Source organism: Cuculus canorus, chromosome 17 (assembly GCF_017976375.1).
Source record: "Cuculus canorus isolate bCucCan1 chromosome 17, bCucCan1.pri, whole genome shotgun sequence".
In the NCBI taxonomy this organism is placed as follows: Eukaryota; Metazoa; Chordata; class Aves; order Cuculiformes; family Cuculidae; genus Cuculus; species Cuculus canorus.
In genome coordinates this window covers 8,614,139-8,634,846 of record NC_071417.1, presented here as the reverse complement: position 1 = coordinate 8,634,846, position 20,708 = coordinate 8,614,139, and the positions used below count along the sequence as shown (strand labels likewise).

Below are 20,708 nucleotides of genomic sequence, written 5' to 3'. Positions count from 1 at the left end.
GCCAACTTCTATTAATGCTCATGGAGTTGGATATGCCCTCTGGGAATGAGTTCCTCAGTCTCTGAGGTGGGACGGCAATGTTCTGCTCAGACTCCTCCTGATGGACTGACTGGCTCCCATCCTGCTGGGCTTGGATTCTTGGGGTTTAATTTCTTTTTTGCTGCCTCAGACTGCAAAGAAAATGTAATATGTTGATATAGGAGGGATCTATAAAGGTGTTCCCAACTGTTTGCTCTGCTCTGGTTTCTTCCTCAGAGAAGGTGCTGCCATGGCTCACTCAGTCCCAACAAGATGTGTCTGTAGAGTTTGATTCTTGTCTGCTTTTGGCACACCAACTCAACCTCTGCTGTCTTCAGCCTTGCACTGAAACCGCATGGTTTGTGTGTGTGGTGAGTGTTCACAGCAAGTCAGAGCAGCTCTCCTTTTGGGGTTTAAAAATGACAAACCCTAAAATGTCTTTGAAACCCTCAGTGGGGCGTGGAGGTTGACATCACTGAGAGTCACCACAAAGCAGTGAGTTGGTTTCATTGCATGATGGTAACCAGATTCCTGGCAAAACTAACTTCATCTGGATAAATTTGGCCGCATTCTTTATTGTGACCAAAGTCAACTCTGAGTAGGCTTGGGATGTCCCTTTGGTGCCACTGCCTTTCAAATCCTGAGTGTCTTGGCTGGGCCTGGTTCCTGGAGGCACATCATAGCTGAGATTCTGCGAGAAGGGTCCGTTAACGGAGGAGAAGCAATGAGCTGAAGACCAGCAAGCAGGGGAAGTCATTTTGTATGTTCAAAAGATGTGGAAAATGCTGGGTTTTGGGGAACTGTGATAGTTCAGCCTCTTAGGAGTTCAAGTTTAGGCTGGAAAGGTGTTGCTGGGACCATGCTGTTTGAACTTGAGTAAATCATTGAACTTGCTGGCAGTGGTTTCCTCTGGCTCTTTTTTTGCTGTTTACAGTGAGCGGTTTGTGCTGGTGTGGGGAGGAGGATCCCTGCCAGCTCTGCACTGACCCGCTTGTGAAATCATTTGCACTGTTCGGGTGCTTTAATAAAGGTGAAAATATTTTTACTGTATAGAAGGCATGCAAACATTTCAAAGGGACAGGTGTTAAATAAAATGAATTTAGCTTTGTTTCAATTCAACGCAAATACAGTATTGAAGTGAAGAGTTTAGCTTTTCAGACCAAGGCTGTGTTCCGTATCAGTAAGGCCATGGGACAAAGCTTTTTAAAGGAGAGCAGCTGAGCTAACACTGGACATAGGATACAGCAGCTTGGGACGTGCTCTGCTCTCTCCACCCAGCTACTCCTCGTACCAGCTGCTCACAACTTGCTCTTGGCGTTTGCTCCTTGGATTTGGGGCTGGGAGGGACATTTGCCTTTCCTCTTATTTCTGCAAAGGTGAGTCTGCTCTTCGGTAATTTTTTCCATGCCTTTCCAAGGGGAAGGGGTTAGGGTTCAGGCCTGTGCGTCACACTGGGAATCTATGAAAAGGTGGGCAGTTAACCAGTCACCCTCTAAAAACAACCAACGTTTCATTAGGTAAACACTGTCAGCTTTTAACATTCAGGATATAATTGTTTATTGCTTATTGTATCCTGGTGGAAGAGGTAGAGGAAACACATATGACTGTGGCAGCCCTGGGTTGCATAGCAACAGCGAGGATGTAGTGGCTGATATCATTTATGGGAACGTTTTATGCCGTGGGACTTGGTACGTACTCCTCTGCACATGGAGAAATTAAACATTTATGATTTAAAGGTCTTTTGAGTAGAGCAGTGCAGATCCTTAGGAGGTAGCAGCGCTAAATATGTTATGCGAGTACTTTTGGATGCAGTGTCCCCCAGCAGCGGCTTCGGTTTGCCACGTTAAACCTTCTTGTCCTCTCCCTGAAGGGCACGGGGGCAGGCAGGGTGCTCCTCTAGAGAAGGCACCAAGGCTGCTCCCTGTGGTCTCCTCTCCTGCTGGCAGCAGAGGAGAGGGCCTGGACAGTAACATAAAGACCTTGAGGTTATGAGATCGATTCATCCTATTACTTTTGTCACTGCTCTTAGGCTGGTCTCCAGCGTTTGAAAAGTGCTTCCCTGGTTTGAAGATGCTGAGCTAACTAGGGGATTTGGGAGGGCTGAGGAAGTTGTCCTCATGCGTAGTAGATGCCTGTGGGTGGAGCCTGCATTGGAGGTCTCCTAACTTTCCTCATCAGTGAGGTCAGAAAGAAAATGTGCAGTTCCTGGAAGTGTTTATCTGTCCCTGCAGCATGGAGGGTGGGGTGGGGGGCAGAAGGTGCTGCCGTCTGCCAGGGACGTTTCTTTGAGGCAGTGACTCCTTTCAACAATTTGGTTAAAGACTGGGTTGGTAAATCTTCTCGCCTGGTTGCTAGGAACTCCCTGGAGCTTTGGTCTGCAACCATGACTTACTCCTTGTGGGCAGCACTAATTCGCCGGATAGTAAGTAGATATGGAAACCCTAGGATGCTGACTGCGTGGAGTTAGGCTTTCTGTTTGCTGTACTTAGAAAATAACATGGGTTGTGAAATGTTGTAGAGTTCCTAAGGCCTCTTTTTGCGGTGGTTTTAGTTGGTGGTTTGGGTTTGATACAGTGTTATGTTCTCAATAATTCTGTTAGAGGTCCAAAATATGTAGTTTCTTATATTCTTAGTATATATGGTATAGTTTCTTATATAATCTCAGTAATAATCCTTAGAATCATTAGAAGAATTGTGGAATAATTCAGGTTAGAAAGACCCTCAGGAGGTCATTGAGCCTAGTGTTGTGCTCAAAGCAGAGTCAACCACGAAATAATGAATACAATTTGAATAGAGTAAGGTGTATTGCCATCTTTCTGGCATATTGTGGGGAACAACTGGGATGGTTTTCTGGATTTCTAAGGACTTGTAAACTCCCCTTAAGTGCAGTATCACCCTTAAGAGGCAGGGGACTTCTGAATATGGATGGTTTGACCAATCCCGATTTCTTCTAATTAAAAAAAAAGAGAGAGACAAAGGAAAAAAATAAAAGCTTTTCAAGGGATTAGCAAAATTTTTCCTCTTTGAGTTTTGACCATCTGCCTTGTTAATGCAAAACTTCATTCCATTGTGCAGTTACCTATTCTTATTCCATTTATGCCAGTAGGTTTGAATGCAAAAATTAATTCCCTTGTGTGGTTATCTCTGAAAATGTAGTAGATTTTAACTTTGGGTTTTGCACTTCAAGCCAAGGGGTGTCGTTTCCACTGTCTGATGTCTCGGTCTCTTTTTGCAAACGAAGATATTTTTGAAACTGTACAGGTTCTGACTCATGAGATCTCTTTCAGCTGGCATTCCTCATACGCCAGCTCTTTATTTCACATCAGTGCAAAGGAGTTTTTCACGTAAATGTATGCATTCATTCTTAGTTACAGTTTAATTTTTCTGCCGGTAGGACCAATATTGTATGTGCATCATTTTCAGGAACTGGAAATTGCAGGAGTAATCAGTCCTGGACTGCTGCCAAAGCCAGCTTAATTCCAAGGGAGTACTGAAAGAGGCATAATCATCATGTCTCATTTTAGAAGAAGAACTAGAGGCAAATCATTACAGCTCGGCTGCTTTATTTTATATGAAAATTAAGTTGATTTTTTCCTGGCTACCGTTGTAAGAATTATAAAGTTAAAGATCAAAGCGTGGAGAATTACAGCATTTGAATAGGGGATCGAGAGCAGTATTTAATTGATTGTCAAGATTTTTCTGTGATTATAAATAAGAAAATTCCTAATTTGTGTTTATCTTCTGTGCCAAGAAGAGACCAGACCCCTCTTTTTTTTTTTTTTTTTGGCTTTTTCCTTTGCAGTGTCTCTTCTTACTGTATCAGGAGTATTCTGTTTATCGAGGCAATGGCTGTGTCTGGCCTGGCTCTGCATGTTGCACATCTTCTTTCAAACCTGGTTCCTTCTCTGAGGGATGGATAACAAAAGAGAATGGACCACAAGTATTAGCCCAAGCTTCTTGAGCTCATGATGAGTGATTGTCTCTCACGGAGAGCATTTTCTTGCTCAATCCTATATTTTAAAGCTTTTGGTTTGCAATCGCAGTTTGTTCTTCATTCACTCTTTGTCTGTAACATCAAGCTGTTCCAAATAAAATGTTAATGCCAGGCAATGCAAATATATGCGTATGATGTGATTTTAGTTTACAACACAACAGTACATATGTGTAGTTCTCGGAACTTGTGTCATTTTGACTGGTATTTAAAAACTCAGAAGTTTAATAGCAGTGATGAAGTGCTACCCAGAGACTGTGAAGCCTGGAAAGGGTGGAAATAGAGGAAATGATCCCTCTGTGTTTTAAACTAGCTCTACTGTTTGTTAAAAGTAAATGCTTGAGAGTAAGCATTTTGAATAGGAAGGGAATGGATTTTCCGACACCTTCCATGTGTCCAGATTGCCTTGAGTCTTTCTAGAGTGCAGTGAAGAGGATAGAAAAGAGATCTTCAAAAGAAAAGCTGCAACTCATCATCCTTGTGCTTGTTAATAATCATGTGCTAGAAAGAATAACCTTTATGGCTTGTGTTGTCACTTCCTCCTTCAACACACGGAAAAATTGCTTTTCTGTGTCACCTCTCTCCCCTAGATGACATCTTCTCCCCAAGCTTGCAGAGCATCGGCTCCTCTTGCCTCTCCGTGTTGGGGTTGTCCTTGGGACCTTTTCTCTCCCTGCTGGCTGACCAGGTTATCCCACATCTTTCAATGCTCTCTGGTTCTTCTCAGCTGATAGGATCCAGAGTCTTTTAAGTAGTTTAGGCCTAAGGAGAGATTTATAGACTTGAATAAAGGTTGATTTTTCCAGCTGATCTTTTGGCCTGTTAAAAAGTATGGATTGAAAGAGGCCACCAGGGGAAGATGCACAGTTGTCTGCTGAAATATGCAGCTTCCTCCAGGAGCAAAATGCACAGCATTACTCAATATAACAAAGTAATGTCTTAGAATTTGAAGTGTCTTATTCCTTACATTTTGACTTTTCAGTTTATTTTATTGAATTTAAGTTCACAATGTCTACAGAAATAGTAGTGTTATCTCTTTCTCAGGCTTATTCTGGTTTTAGCGTCTGAAATCATTGTCTTGGTGCCAATTGTACAATTTTGGTTATAGAACTACACCTCAAAGCTCAGATACCTATTACATCAAGTAATATTGCCTGAAGTTGAGGAACATGTGCTGATCACTTGATTTGCAGTATAAATTTTTATTAAGAGTTACTGAGCCTTCATGTGAACAATATACTTGCACCTAAATTTTTTTTCCGGTTGCTGCCAGAATGGTATTATCTGGACTGTGCATGTTTTCTCCGTGCAACCATCGTGTTCATGATAACACTACACTTTCCGTAAACAATGAGTCCTAAATGCAGCACACAAAGTTGCTTTTCTGCTGCTGCTGTTCCTATTTCTGAGCTTTCTGGACTATATTGTCTCATCAGAGGCAACATGAGCAATTGCAAGTAATTCAGTATACACTGTGCGTAGAGATCATAGAAGCATAGAATGGTTTGGGTTGGAAGGGGCTTTAAAGCCCACCTAGTTCCATCCCCAGCCATGGGCAGGGACACCTCCCACTGGATCAGGGTGCTCAAAGACTCAACCAGCCTGGTTTGAATAATGTGCTTTAGTGGTAGCCAGTGGGAAATACTGGATTCCAACTGAGAAGGGTAGTTGACTTGTGTCTGTTGGGTCATCTGATTGGGGCAGAGGGTGTACCCGGGAGTATCGGACTGGGGCTGTGGGGTGAGTGTGCTGCCACAGAGACCGCCACGTGCTGCAGTTACAGCTCTTAACGTGGATGCAACTTTTTCTGTGCAGAAAGTGGCAGAAGTTGATAAATACTCTGTTCGTATTGATTATAAGAATGCAATATCTTAGAATGTGAAATTGAGATTGAAAAAAATAAATTCGTCACCACGTCAGCAGGGAGGGAGGAGAGAAAATGATTTGCATTTGTTAGCACCTTCCCTAGAAGTGAATCCATTTGGTGAAGGTTATGTGGCCACCAAGTGACAGCAGAAGGCTGAACCCAGGAGTGTGAGTTTTGCCTTGATGCAAAGCGTGAAATCATGAAGCTAAAGAGGGAATTTGTGGAAAACAAAACTTGTGCTCAGACCAAGCAGGAGGAAATGCCCGGTGGTGTCTAAGAAATGCCAGGCTCTGCCCTACCACTCCTCTGGCTGTTGGAGGTGTGCCCCTTGTGCAGGGGATAAAACTTATACCTAGAGTGGGCTGAAAAACATAAGAAACCCCTCGACATAGATGTATGTATCTGTATATGAAGTGTAAGAGTTACTGCCAGTGAATTATCAGGATGTGGGAACATCTGGAAGATGAAAAGCAGGAACCATCTGTTTCTTGTAACTCACAAACTGAGTCCCTGTTTTATCTAAGTGTTGCAAACAGAGAATTTTGCTTTGTCTGGTGATGGTGCATTGTAATAGTTGGAAGAAACAGTGAAGCCTGTTGTTGTTTATTTGGCTCAGCGTTAAAATGGACCACTCTGTCAGCAGGGAGTGATCGTGCTGAGGTAAGAATGGAACAAACCAACTGGTTACAAAAGATGCAAACATTGTAGGGCTTCCTCAGTAGCCAGGTACTACTGTTGGTGAATTATCCTTAATGTCGATATTCTTATAAAGTTAAGGCAGCATTCTTTAGGTTTACAAAATTAAGGACACAAGAAAATGTGCAATCTTTTTTTTTTTTTTCCATTAATATTAAGGATTTCTATTTCATTGAATATAGTCAGTACTTTGTACATCCTGAAGTGAAATAGTTGTGTCGGTGGTTTCTGACAGGTGGGTTTAAAGAGCTGAGTGGGTAATGTTGCTTTTTGTTTTGCCTTGTGATTTTAAGAGAGAAAAAGTTTAGGACAGGTGGAAAACAATGTAATCTTCTGTTTGCTGAGATCTTCATAAGCAAAGCTGATATTGGACTGAAAGACATAGTTGTGTGTGTTCAGGATAATGAATGCAAAAGGGGCCCAACATTTCATTATCTACGCACAACGTATTATTTTATTAACTATTTAGCTTCAGCACGTAACTTGGTACAACTGCAAAACAAAAGGTGTGGCAGTGCTGTATTCTAGGGTGTATTAGTGTTGGTCTGCTGCAAATCCAGCTGACCCACTTCTCTCCCCTGGAAGGGAAGGGTCCTCGGATGTGATGCTTCCCTCACAAAAACAGCAGATCTATGAAATAAAAATACGTAAGGAATAAGAGTTTGGAGTAGAAACAGGAAAAACACCCTGGTCTGTCCTTCTGCGTTGTACATTGTGGTTGAACTTTACATTAGCACACATCAATCTGTCAAAGACTTTCTGCTCTGTGTCTTTATGCATCTTTCTTTATGCCTTTTATTTTGAATGTTTTCCACAGAATGAGCTAAAAAAAGTCCTTTTATTAAATCTGAGAACAGAGCTGTAGAGTTGATTTTTCAGAGTTGATGTTTCCTCTGTGTGTTTGGGGAGATTCAACGCAGCCCCCAGCAGAATTCTTTGTGTTTGCATAGGTGCTTCTAGAAATTGTGTCTGAGATCAGAATGATGTTAATGGAGTTACTAAAAACAGAGAGTCAATTCCAGTCTCCAGAACCAGTTATTTGCTGAGAAAAACGCTGCTTATTTTATAGAGAATTGTTGTTCTGCGTTCAGAGCTGTTTCCATGGTTAAGAGCGTTCCAAGTTTTATGTTGACTGACTTTAGTTGGTAAATTCGTAATCACTGTAGCAAATAAAATCTGCTAATCATTTAGCCAAGGGCTAAAGGAATGCTGAAACGCTGTGATTGTTCTGTTGCAGGATCAGCTGAAGCAGTGCTTCTCCAGACACCCCCCTGAAGCAAAGGACACAGACACGCTCGTGCAGGAGCCCGACAGCCAGTACGGTACCTGGAAGGAGCAGCGGCGCAGTGGGGACAGGTAAGGGTGACTTGGGTCCCTCTGCCACGCACACAAGCTCTTACTTAGCTGAGTAAGGGGAAGAAGCCGTTGGTTTTGGTGTGTACGTGTGCACATTTATGTTTTGTTTAAAGTTACACGCACACTTTCAGTGACTATACATTTTCTTTAGCCTATAGGTAAAGAAATATTTCTTGAATACCTGCAAGTTGTCATCAAGTTTGGAGTTTAAGCTCCATCCTGCAGGGAGAGTGCAGTATCAGCGCTTTTATAAGCAGTGACAAAAACCAGCTTGGACTGGAATAGATTTAACAAGTCTGCTAGCAAGTGAAACACAAGCTAGATGTTATTTTTTAGTGCTAAAATGGTCAAAGGAAGATATGGGAGAAACAGTTTTTCCTCAATAAGTACAGCAAATGACTTTGCTAGATGAACATGGGTAGTAAAACTGTTCCTTAGGCTTTGTATTTATATGTTTGTTAGACATTTTCACATTTAGAAAGTGCTTCTGATGGGCCCAGCTAGGGTTCTGGGGAGATTTTGCTAAAATGGTCTGATTTCCTCCCTCTCAGGTAGATAAGGACATGTCTGGTTATCGTTACATAGGAGGCACTTAAGAGATTTGGGAGTCATTTTATGGTTTTTAATCCCTTCGATCTTTTCCAAATTGTTACTAAGCGCCTTTTCTTGAGCATTTTCTTTTCTTGTAATTAGCACTGACTTAAAAGCTGTGCTGCCAGATAAGGTGGACGGCAAAAAGCCATGGGAAATGGGTGCTGGAATGCCAGGCACCCGCTCCGAAGGCAGAATGATATATAGGGAACCTCTTCATCTGTCCTGATAAGCCCTGGGGTGCGGTGTGCACATCACACCAGCTCTGCGGCATATTAGTGTGGTGAAGTTGAGGATGAAGTGCAATATCAGTTGAACAAAAGATGCTATTGATTCTTTTCTGCTATTAAAATGATGTAATGAGATAAGCCTAGAGCATTAAAATGCGAGGTTTTTTATAGCTTACACCTGTTGTGTAAATTATAGCTTGATCTGCACTGTCTGAGCCAATGTCTTATCTGCTCAATGTGGCATGAAAATAGCATTTTATCTGGGTTGGGTGTTTTTTTAAGGCTATATTTGTTGGGATCTTAGAGCAGACATTAATGTCAGTTATGTTTGGTGTGTTGTATACTTGAGAAGTGTGTGTTATAAATACTTTATTGCTTATGAAATCAGGGTAGCTTTCAGTTTGAAGTTCAGTGAGCTAAGTGACATGCCAAAAGTGACATCCACATCGTCTGTAAAATTAACTTTGACTCAGTAAGTTACAGACCAGACCGTTTCTTAACAAAGGGGCTTGTCTCAGCTCCAGTCCAGGCAGCGTGTGAATGCTATTTCAAACCTGGAGGATTCTTGTTGATTAGAAAAGCTCCACCTAATAATTCTGGATTATTGAAATATTGAACTGAATCTCCTGGAATTTTGTTTCCACTGGAAGAAGTATTTTTTACAGTGAGGTGATGACAGGATAGTGACTTTTCAGCATTTTGCCGCCCCTTGCTCTGCTCTATCTTGACTGATTGTTCATCTCAGGGCAATTACTGGTGTATCAATTCCAGCACTTGGAGAGGAATGAGAGTAAAGTACTTTAAATATTAATCTTTTAATGGGAATCTTCCAGGAATATACTGAAACTGCATTCTGTTTGCGGTTTATTGTTTAGGAGTAGAAGCCAGGGTGAGAGCAGACACTCTTCTCATCTCGCCATGGGTGACTCAAGCACATCTCTGCGCTCTTTGTCTCCTCCTCTGCTCGGCCCAGAGGCAGGAACTTACAGGAGGTGTTGATAATTCAGCTTTCCTGTTTTGCCTGGCTCACTTCCCTTAGGCTCTTTGTCTTGCCAGCCGTATGACCCGTAGTGTTGCATTCCGCACACACCTCGGTCCGCCCTCCTGGCCGGTGTCTGGCCATGAGCTGAACCCACGGCTCAGAGTGCAGTGGAACAGGCACCATGCCCTGTGTCCAAGGAGGGCACCTGGGGGGCAAATGGGGAGCACTGCAGCAGTGGGGACAAAACCATCTGTTGCTGTGCTGGAGGAACTTCCAGTTCCTGGCATTTCATAGGATTTGAGTCATGAAGCGATTATTTTAACCCCTTTAGGAGTTAATGCACCTGTGAATTAACTCCATTTGAAGTTGAGAGAGGAAGAGAGTGATGAAATAAAAAGCCATGACTACATAGTGCCAGGATAAATGTGGTCCTTTTCCTCAGTGAGCTCCTGGGAAGGTGGAGGCAGCATCGCTTTTGTCTAGAACTTAGTCACTGCTGGAATAAGCATAAGGGGCTGCTCTTGGCTGGTTGCAGTGGGCTTTGGAGAAGGACATGGTTTAATTTGGAGGCATTAATTGGGTTTTTCTTAGCTTATTTAAAATGTATTATTTTTATTTTTTTCTTGAGTGCTTTAGTAAGCTTTTCCAAGTTGACAGTGTAGAAAATTCTTACTTCTAGATCAGAACAGTCATCATAAAGAAAAATGGTTCTCCTTTTTGTAAAAGGGATCATAGAATCATAGGTAGTTTGCATTGGAAGGGAGCCTAAATATCCAGTTCCAACCTCCCTACGATGGGCAGGGACACCTCCCACTGGATCAGGCTGCTCAAAGCCCCATCCAACCTGGCCTGGATTTCAGATGATGGATCTGTACAGCTTTGACTTCATAAAGTTTTAGCTATTTATTTCTTCGAATCCTTGAAGCTAGATTACAACAAAGAGTTGGAAAAGAAAACAATAAGGTGTCAGCTACCTGTAAAAGATGGGAATCTGCAGTTACACAATATAAGGGGGCATTTTAAATTGACGTTATTTTGTGTGTGATGCCTGAAGCAAGTGGCAAGAGCAGCCTTCTGATTCTGGCTCCTCAGCAGTGTTACTCTGAAGATACCTTCACTTTTTGACTCCTAATTCCACATGAAGCAATGCATTCCTTGTGGCCTCTTCAGCACAGTCTTGCCTAAAACTACTTAAATTTAATTGCCATTGAAAATGAAGGTTGATCTTAGCTTATTGCATAATTTGGGATAACCATTCTGCTGCTATTTGTGTGCGCCACGTCAAGGGTAATTTCCCAGAGGAGCAGGTATCTGTAAATGATACCTGCTGAATGTTGTTGGTACCTTACGGATATGCTTATAAAACCTAATGAAGTAAGAAAAAAAGATGCGTAAGACATCTCAGTAATGAGAAGTGAAAATGTTTTAAATGTTAATATTTGACTGTTATTCTGAAAGGAATTTCCCCCCTGATTTGCTGTTCAGATGGAAAGGATCCGCTCAGCACAACAGTGTTTGTGCTTGAGTTGTCTTTGAAGTGTTTGATGAGGAGCTGTTCCCCAGTGTTTGGTGTGTGAGGATCTGTAATTGTGCAAGAATTCTGGAGGAGAATCCATTAGGAAAGTTTGTGAAATAAAAACCATCAATTCATCTGTATTTCCATCTTCGCTTACTCTCAAATCCTCAGTGCAGTTTGAAAAAACTGCAGTTTGAAAAAATTGCACTGACTTGCATTTGATGAAACCATAGGATGTAGAAAGGAAGAGGCTTTCTGGCGAGATGCAAATCAGACGGGAGCCTTTTAATACACATTTTAATTTCCATGAAAGCTGGTAAGTCTGCAGATTGTCTTCGTCTCTGCATTCTTCCATATTCTAGGGGATCTAAAGCCTAACGCTGCAGCTACCGGATATCATTTGAAGCAGGAATACTAGACAAAACCTTCCCCCTGGAGCTCATTAGTACAATTTTTTAATTATCCTGGGGCCCACTGCTGAAGGAGGGAAGAGGCTTTCGCTCTGCTTGTGTGCTGGGAACCCTCTGTGCAGTGCTCGCTGTGCCAGACTGGAAATTGTACCATGCACTGCTGCTGGATAGAAAGCTGTTATTCCGCCGGAGACTCCGAAGTGTTTTTTTCCTCCCAAGATCGCTATCGGGTGGGCTGTACCAAATACCAAGATCTATTATTTAAAACGTGGGCATATATTCATACATATGTGGTCCTGATTTTTTTGGTTTTAGAGCCGTTTTCGTAGATATTTGCTCAAGAAAAGGTGCTTGGTAACAAAAGACTCTTGTTAAGCAGAGAAAAACTAGTCTAAACTCCCTAAATACACTAGGTTTATTTTTTAAATGAGAAGTCTCTAAAATCAGAAGCAAGACAGCTCTATTTTTACTGACAGTAGGGTCTTCTGTGTTGACTACACTCTCCTGCTATTTAAAGGAACGCTCCAACCGATGTGGCCAAGGGAGATGTGTAGCGGCATACAGCTTTCGGCATTGACACTACAGCTCATTTCTATTAGTCCAGGCAAAGGGAGGATTTCTGGGAGTACTGGGAGAGCAGGTCCTGCTGCCCTGGATGCTCTTCCCGAGGTACCCAGAAAGCCTCTGCTTCCAGAGCCCTGGGCTGCCACCTGCTGCCCACCTCTCACTTCAGCTCCTCCTCAGATCAGAGAAAAGCTCTTTAGGAAAATAGTTGGTTTGGAAAATGCTTTCAGACATGCACAGTGCCAAAGTGTAAGTTCTGCTGCTGTTATATATCGAAGGGGAAAATTGCTTAGGGCTTTCAAGCAGCTTGCTAGTTCCCTTGTCTCATTTTCGTGTATGCATTTGAAGGGGTCTTTCTGCTGGAGAAGAGAAATCCCAAGCAATAAAAGCACCTAACAATCAAATCACTGCCATTTATCTGCATACTCACATTATTCAATACATGGTAAATTCAAGTGGATGAAAAGCTGTGATAATGAAAGTGATCCACAGCCTTGCTGGCAGTACCGGCTGCCTCCAAAGATGCATCTGTTACTCGTAGCCACAGTTTCAGTTCTACCTTTGTTTATCATCTGTGAGTATGTGTGATCCGAACTATACTTGCATGTATTTGCTTACCCTGAAGTCTCATAGATCTCATTTTCTTAATTTTCAGCTTTGTGCCTGAATCCCCTTCCTCGGAAAATGATGTCATTTCGACGAGAAAGCAGCATCCAAATAGCCACCCATCCTCACTGTCCTCTCAAACGGAACCTGCCTCCCTGGTTGATCACCATGACTTCTCAAAAGACCAAAGGAGCACAAGTTTGGACCGTTCCAGCACTGACAGGGACTCTACTGATGGGACTGATTTACCCCCTCTGGGAGACACCAACCCTGATGAAAAGACCACTGATTTCTCTTTTATTGATGTAAGTTACTGTAATGGGAAACTGCAGTTCTTCTTCTAGATTAACTGTATTGTTCCTTGTGTTCATCACTGTGAAGCAATATCTTCTGGAAATATTGTACTCAATCTTCCTCTGCCTTTTCTTTATCACACTGAATTTTCCCAGCTGACTTCCTGCCTGAAATCTTTGAGGTCAAAGCTACAAAGATCTTCCAGTTTCTGTAACGCTTAGGTTCTAAGAGATCCCAAGAAGCTACTGGCCTCGGATAATGTCTCAGTGGCTTAATAAAGCTGCTTTTTCTCCGTCTGCTCTTCAGAGAGCTGTAAGAGAAGAGTTAAATGGCCCTATTAACATGGAAAAATCATTAAACAGCACAAATCAGTACTGACTGCTGTGCTATAAGCCGTGCACATTTGAGGCTATAAAGACATTTACTAATAGTTTTCTTCTTTTTCAGTTGATCTCTTTTAGTAGAAGCTTACAATTGCATTTTAAAGGGCTTTTTTTTATACTTCAAAATCTTGTTGGTGATGTGAAAGCAGTAATTTGTGGTCATACGTAGGTGAGATTTACTGTTCTTTGAAAGCACTAATACAACTGCAGTTTTTCAATACAGCATCTGGGAATTGTTGCTTCTTCTTTAGTGAGACTCGGGGCACCTTTTTATCATTATACAGTATCTAATGGCAGATCTATGGGTAAGTGCCAGATTCCCAGCTGAAGTGGATCCTGCAGCTGCTAGGAAGGTCTGAGATCCACTGCCTTGCCTGTCAAAAGTGCCTTAACGCCTTCTGAGTTGTCGAGTAGAGTGCTTCATGAAGCGTAGGCAGGATGGAAGCAGGTTTGTGCTGAAGGCAGTTTGGTCTGGTGCAGCAGAATTGACTGTTAAAATCACAGCTGCCTTCTGTGTAGGTTCTTCGAAAGGGCTCCCAGCCAGCTCCCTTCTTCACTGCTGGTGTCATCTATGGGGAACTGCAGAAGCCTGTGTTTTGCCAAAGGACGCGTTGCTCTCATCTCCCAGCCTTTCTGGCTCTGAAGCAGAGGCCACGTGTGGTGGTCCGTTGCTTTGAGATCCCTAGCTGCGTGAGCTGTGGAATCGGTTAACGCTCCTTTGGCAGGGCATCCCAGCTGCACATTGTTGCTCTGTAAAGGCAGTGTTAGTAACTCAGATGGCATTTTGTCCCCGTGCGTGGTTCTTCAGGTAATGCAGGTATTGTGCTGTTACCTGGACAGCTGAAGGCATCTCTCTAAAATGGTAATAGCTTTAAATACAGCTGGCGAGGTGCTGTTTCAATGAGAAGTTTATTCCTGACCTGAAATTTCTCGAAAACAAATAAAACCACATCTTCCGAAGAAGAGGAGGCTCAGTGATGTTTGCTGATTACAGGCAAGTCTCTAACAACAAATGGCTTTAAATAAATAACTTCCAGCTCCTTCTTTTGGTCTGTAAATGCTACTGTCTGGCCATCCTGCACAGGGATGGATGTATTTGAAATGACTGAGCACAGAGATTTTCCAAGTGCCGTGACCTGGCACTTGCAGTTTCCTTGTTGCTTCTGATTGGCTTCAAATGTCTGTGGATGGTAACCCATAAGAACAACCCCCCCATGGCAGCGGGTTTGGAAATGGGTGATCTTTAAGTCCCCTTTCAATTCAAAACAGTCTATGATTCTATGGAATTACAGTGCTTTACTACAAGAGAATTATGTGTAGTTGTTTTTTATAGATACCAGTCTTCAATTGCTTAACTAGCTAATAAGGTCTGAATTCTTAAAACACTCTAAGACCCAGAAGACTAAGAACCAGGTTCTACTCAGTTAGCACAATGTAGCATATCCTCATCCTAAATTCTCTTTAATATAGTTTTAAGTAGCTACAATAATAATCATCATCATCAGGTAAATATGCATAGTTTAATTACACTGCATGTGTTCATGCGTTGAAGTAGTTTGGGAGATTGTTATGAAGGAGATGACTCTTACTTTCAGGCTGGTTGAAAGTAAAGGCTTTGTTTCTTTTTGTAGCAAACCACTATTCTGGACTCCAGTGCGCTGAAAACTCGTGTACAGCTCAGCAAAAAGAGGCGCCGTCGGGCTCCTATTTCCCACTCTCTTCGAAGAAGTAGAGGGCAGGAGTTTGAAAACAGATTCTCGTTGATGGAAGAACCAGATAATACCTGGATGTTTAAAGATTCCACAGGTATCCCTCAACTATGTGAAATAATTAGCTGTAATCAGCTTGGTTGTAAAGGCAGGGATTTCTAAATGGTAGAACATTCCTGAAATTGCATCAAGGTGTAACAAGTTTCCTTCTCCCACCGCTGGGTCATCTTCTAATCCAGACTTCCCCTCCATTTCTTGGAGCTTTGGGAATGAAAGAAGCTGCGGTAGCCAGACTGACGGGAGGCCAGGGCCGAGGAGATCTTCCGTGCAATTCCCTCTCACTTCTGGCTGCTGAATTTTGTTCACTGAGAAAATAGTGAGTTTAGAAACTGCTGTGGTTGGATGTGTGAGAAGCTCTACAGAGCATGCTATATCCAAGCCTGTGTGTTATTGTGAAGAGTAACTGCAATTGTTCATATTCTAGAGGTGCTCATAAATGTTCTTTCTTTCTAGCATCTATAAGTGCTACAGGACTAGAGAGGCCCAAGTAAGAATAAATCAACTCCTTCAAATGTGTTCTATTACAAATGTCCCCCTCCTGACCCATCCTCTCCTTAGGATGCAATAGGGAAATGCGTCAGGCATTGAAAATCCTTGCTCATCGATGTGAATGAATGGTTTAGTGCACATGGTCATTATAGGTCTATGATTTAGTGCCTGCAGCACTTTGGTGCTACGGGGTATGTGCTGCAGATATCCTCTTGGTATCCTCTGAGCAGAGGAGTCGTGACTGTTGCTGCTGATGTTTTTGTAACTGAAGGGACCTATTAAAAAAGTCAGGTTTGTGACCTGCTGTTTCTGCTTTCTCCTAAAGCTCATGAATATAGGGAAGAATGTGTGATCAAACTGATGTCTTTTGTAGCCTCCGAATCAATTGACTGTTATCTGCATGGTGGTTGCTTTGGGGCAGGTCTAACAGACCTAGACTATTTTGAAGCCTTATCTTGGTAAGAAATGCTGTTCTGGGAGCTGGAGTGTAATTATCAGCCAAGGACGCAGTGCGTGTAAAGGCACCTGTCCCATTGCATCCACCTCTGTAGTGTGCAGACTTCTGCTGCTCGGCCTCTTTGCTTCAAAGCCTTGCTTTGAGCAGGGGCTGGACCTCATAGCTTCCAGATGTCTCTTCCAATCTGAATTAATCTCAGTTGATCACGGAACGTGAAATGTTCAGAGGCAGGAACGCTGATTAAATTAGCAGTACCTTCTGCTCCCGTATCTCTGTCAGCAAGAAATCTTTTTGTTACCGAGTACTTCATATGTTTGTTGCTTTGATCTGTATTGAAGCATTAAACTCCATCCTGTGGTGCGGTGATATTACTGTTAATACATCTCCGATCGGAAGAGACGTGGAGAAAGGTGTAGGTGAAAAGCCTGCTGACTTTTTTTCCCCCCTTTTGCTTTTATTTTTTAAACAATTAATTAGAAGAGAAGAAGACTATGCAACGGGAAGATTCTGATGAGGAAGACAAGATTCAGCATACTGTGAGAACGTCTTCTGTACACGCTCAGAGGCTTCCTGTGTTTCCAGGGATGGACCACTCTGTTCTCAAGGTGAACACAGGGAGAACACAGCTGATGAGAGTCGGACTGGTTCAGCAGCTCAGATCTCTCTAGAAATAGAACCAGGACGTTTTGCTGATGTGTCATTGTGTGTTGTTTGAGGGGGTGGATGTGATGTGTAGACAAACCTTGCAGTTACCTTCCTCACTTTTAACTGTTGGCGAGAGATATTAAGTGATCTGGAAAAAAAATCAGCTTTGCAATAGTGAATGTGCTTTCAAAACTGTGTGGGTTTATAAAGAACCTCTTCACTGTATTCAAACAGGGATTGTTTTTATAAGTCTGAATTGTTTGGTTTGCATTCCGAAAGTCTGAGTACCGCCTTGAAAAGGAGCTCAATGCTTTATTTCGATTTTTTTTTTTAGGCCCAGCTGCGGAAAAGACGGGAGTCTGAGAGTGCTGGGGAAATAAGTTCTGCTCAGCTCTTTAAATCCCCTAAACCGCAGCCTGGAACTCCTGGCAGCAGAGTGCTGCCCTCCAGTGTAGAGAAGGAGGACAGGTGAGAGGCTTCTACCAGTCCCAGGAAGACGCTTGTACTTATTTTGGTGGGGGGAAAAAAGTGTTACAAATAGACATCCCAAGGCTGTAGAGGAAATGGTATATTTCTATTTTTTTTGTTTCTGTAATGAGTTGTCATAATTAAGGAATAAAGAGTGTCTTTTTTCCATCTTAGGTCAGAAGAAAAGTCTCCTCAGTGGCTGAAGGAGCTGAAATCAAAGAAGAGACAGAGCCATTATGAGAATCAGGTTTGAAAAGGTACCTCCCGACAGAATGAGAGGCTTTGCTAAGCAAATGTACGTAGTGATTAAAATAAAAGTGTTTCCTTACAGAGTTGTTATACTGACACACTAAGCATTAATATATAAGCAGACTTACTCTGAAAGGTCTGCTCAGGAATGGCAAGTAATTCTGTGTGAGGCAGAGCATAGGAGTGGAGTTTTTCATTCCCAGGTGATGCAGTTTCAGTGCTTCTCTGCAGACAATTTTATTGTAACAACACTCAGTCTGTTTGTGCTGCCTCTTCGTAGTGCTTCCATCAAGCAAGAACATTGAATAAAAGGCTTGCACACAGTTTGTAAACCTTGATGTGTGCCGTTTCAGCAGTGCTCTGGGCAGCTCTTGGGCATTTACCACCTTAAACTGGACCAGGCCAAGATGACACTACAAGAGCAATACACTACAAGAGCTTTCCCGTTACAGACGCCAAGAGGGCTCTGACTGCTTTGTTGACCGTGTCACATCGTTACTTCAGTTGCTTCTGTTCTCTCTTTCCAGATAGTGATTCTAACTAGATGAAGATAAAGAAGTTTAACAGAAGCCTTAACTCATCTGAACCTAAAATTCACACGTCATGTTGCTGCTGTTTGCTTCCTGCCTCAACTGCTATGTGCATGGTGCCTTCCTGTTTTGTGGAGAAAGCTGCTTAATATTCATAGTCAAATACAAAGCTGTATCTATCCAGAGATGCGCGAGCGGTCACTTCAAACTTGCCTGGAAGGAGTTAGCGCTCCAGAAAGTCTTGGAAAATTGTAGTGTTTGATCTCGGAGTGCTGTGCACCAGGAAAGTCCCCTCACTGTTGAACAGAGACTGCACTGCGACGCAGGTGTTCAGCACCGCAGAAGTATGACTTTCAGTAGGCACGTCAGGTGTAAGGCTGGGCTTTGTGTTTGTTTATGAAAATAACAATTTTAATCAAATTTATCTTTTTTTTTTGGTTTTTTTTGGTGGAAATAATAGTAAGCTCTTGTTTAGAATGAAGTTTGTGGAAGGTGAGAGTGAAAGAACAAATGATGTTTACTGCCATACTGCAAAAGGAAACTTGATTATTTTTTTGTAAGATGTATTTTTGATTGGCTTATATTTACATGTTTTCTGCTGACCGAGCAGATGAGGATAATTTTTAGATGAACAAAACGTTAACTTTTGTCACTCTTGAAATGGTATATTCTGTGTTTTGTCAGCATGTGAAATAATTGCTTCATTGGAATGTCTTTCCTAAAAAGGATCAAGCAATAATGTCAACCAGTTCTCTTTAAAAAAAAAAATACATGTAAATACTGTTTTTATATCAAAAAAAGTAAGGGAAAAGGGAGGATGTTACACTCATATCAGGGTTCCAGTTAATAATTGTTGAATGTCACTTTAATAGCAGTTTGGACAGTCCCACTTCTCTATTTGTTAATCTGTAAATACCAGGTTTAAGTTCTTATTTTTATGCTGATTTTGTGGGATAACCTAAATGTGATCTTCAGTTTCTCAGCTCATATAATCTTCTTTTGGTAAGACCGGTGTTATAATAGCTGTATAGATATCTCCTGCATAACACGGGTGTGGTGAATATCACTAATATCTCAAATATGTTAATATCTTTGAATACAGAATCTGAAACATCAACCAAGATGTCCATTGAAGACACACTTTATTCTTTCCCCAAATAAGTGCTCTTTTCAGTAAACATTTAACCATGTAGCCCAGCGAGGGAGGTTATCATATGGCGTCAGTATTCCTCTCAGCTCGACTGAGCAAGCAGCAGCGTGGACAGCCGACGCGAGGCGAGAGCGCTCTCCTCCTCCCTGATGCCCTCTTGTAGCGCGGGGTCAGGCAGAGCCTCTGTCGTGGTGGGGCTGGAGCCAGAGCAGATGCTGCTCCTCACATTGCACTTCCCGTGTCCTGCTGATGGGCTTCTCTAATATTAAAGATTAAGCACCAGCACTTGAACTCATTTTCCTTTTCTTTTTTGTTTTTTTTTTTTTATGATCAGCATTTCGGAAAGCTTGATTTCCATGGGGTTACCACCATGCCTGGTCTGCTGTCTATCAAGCTTGTAGCTGCCAAAACCATGTGCCAATTCTTCTCACGAAGGAGTCACAGATGAGGTGATTTTTAGTCCCAGTCTGCTTGTGGGAGAGAGATAACGGCAGTATGTCAGGAGGCAAGTCCCATATGTGAATCTCTCTCTCCCAGATTTAGTTCTGATAGCAGCTCCCTGTACTTAGTGGTGATGGAATGAATATGTTTCTCTTTCGTAGAAAAAAATCTTTACTTGCTGCTTTGGCCTATTTCTCATCAGAGCTGTTGTCACTGTTAGAGTTTTGCAGCCCCTTTTGCTGCTGATTAAGAAACAATCACCCAAGATTTCTGCTGAGCATTTCATCCCATGTGGTTTTTAACCCTGGGTGGTGGGAGGTGGACCTCCGTGTGGGTGCGGCCGGCCAGACTGTTAAAGAGCTCCTCTTAGCGGATTTTACAATGTTGCACATATTTTCTTCTTCCCTTTCCTTTAGATGATGGTGGAAAAGGCGACTCTTAAAATAAGCTTTGCCTATGTGTCTTTTGGGGTTGTTTTATGGCAGCACTGAAGGTGTGCGATCAGTCGTACGCTGCGTGTGACACACGCGCACGCTTTGGCCAGCCTGGACCTGCAGCATTTGCAGGTTTGAGAGAAGAAAGCTGATTGCTTTTCCTCCTCAGATGACGTGGGGCTTACTTTAAACAGTGTCTAGAAATCAGGTAGATTCCCCCTGCTGACGAGAATATTTACACAGGCTTGATTTTCGAGTTCAGCCGGTCGACAGTGTCGCCTTGCCAAGAGTTGGAGGGTTTACTGGTTCTTGGTCTAATAAAGGAAGGTCAGAAACTTCGTACTGGCAGTGTTTGCTCTGTGTTTGAGGAAACTGAGGGTATTAATACTAGGTTTCCACAAAGCCCTTTGAATGTGTCTGCATTTCCACATCTGCTTGGACAATGCACTGAAACTTACTGTATTTAGTAGTTTAACCTACTACCGAGAAATGTTTAATGCTTAAATGTCTAATTAAAAAGAATCTTTAGAATGGTGTTGAATGGGAAAGTGTTTTTTTCTGCTCTATCATTT

General features: G+C 42.4%; 1 protein-coding gene across 5 annotated transcripts in view; it reads left to right on the top strand.

The window, feature by feature from the left end:
* Positions 1–19,556, top strand: part of KIAA1671 (KIAA1671 ortholog) — a 79,890-nt gene extending 60,334 nt beyond the window's left edge. Inside the window, exons 1-8 of one of the 5 annotated variants that reach the window (XM_054082083.1) lie at positions 2,226–2,440; positions 7,810–7,928; positions 12,877–13,132; positions 15,136–15,310; positions 16,697–16,824; positions 17,199–17,332; positions 17,507–17,589; positions 18,109–19,549. In XM_054082083.1, the coding sequence (XP_053938058.1) occupies positions 2,402–2,440; positions 7,810–7,928; positions 12,877–13,132; positions 15,136–15,310; positions 16,697–16,824; positions 17,199–17,332; positions 17,507–17,585 (930 nt within the window). In that variant the 5' untranslated portion in view covers positions 2,226–2,401 and the 3' untranslated portion in view covers positions 17,586–17,589; positions 18,109–19,549. Of the gene's footprint in view, positions 1–2,225; positions 2,441–7,809; positions 7,929–12,876; positions 13,133–15,135; positions 15,311–16,696; positions 16,825–17,198; positions 17,333–17,506; positions 17,628–18,108 lie in introns of those variants that run through there. The other 4 variants (XM_054082085.1, XM_009560475.2, XM_054082081.1 and 1 more) reach the window with 4 other exon arrangements.
* The last annotated feature ends 1,152 nt before the right edge of the window (positions 19,557–20,708 follow it).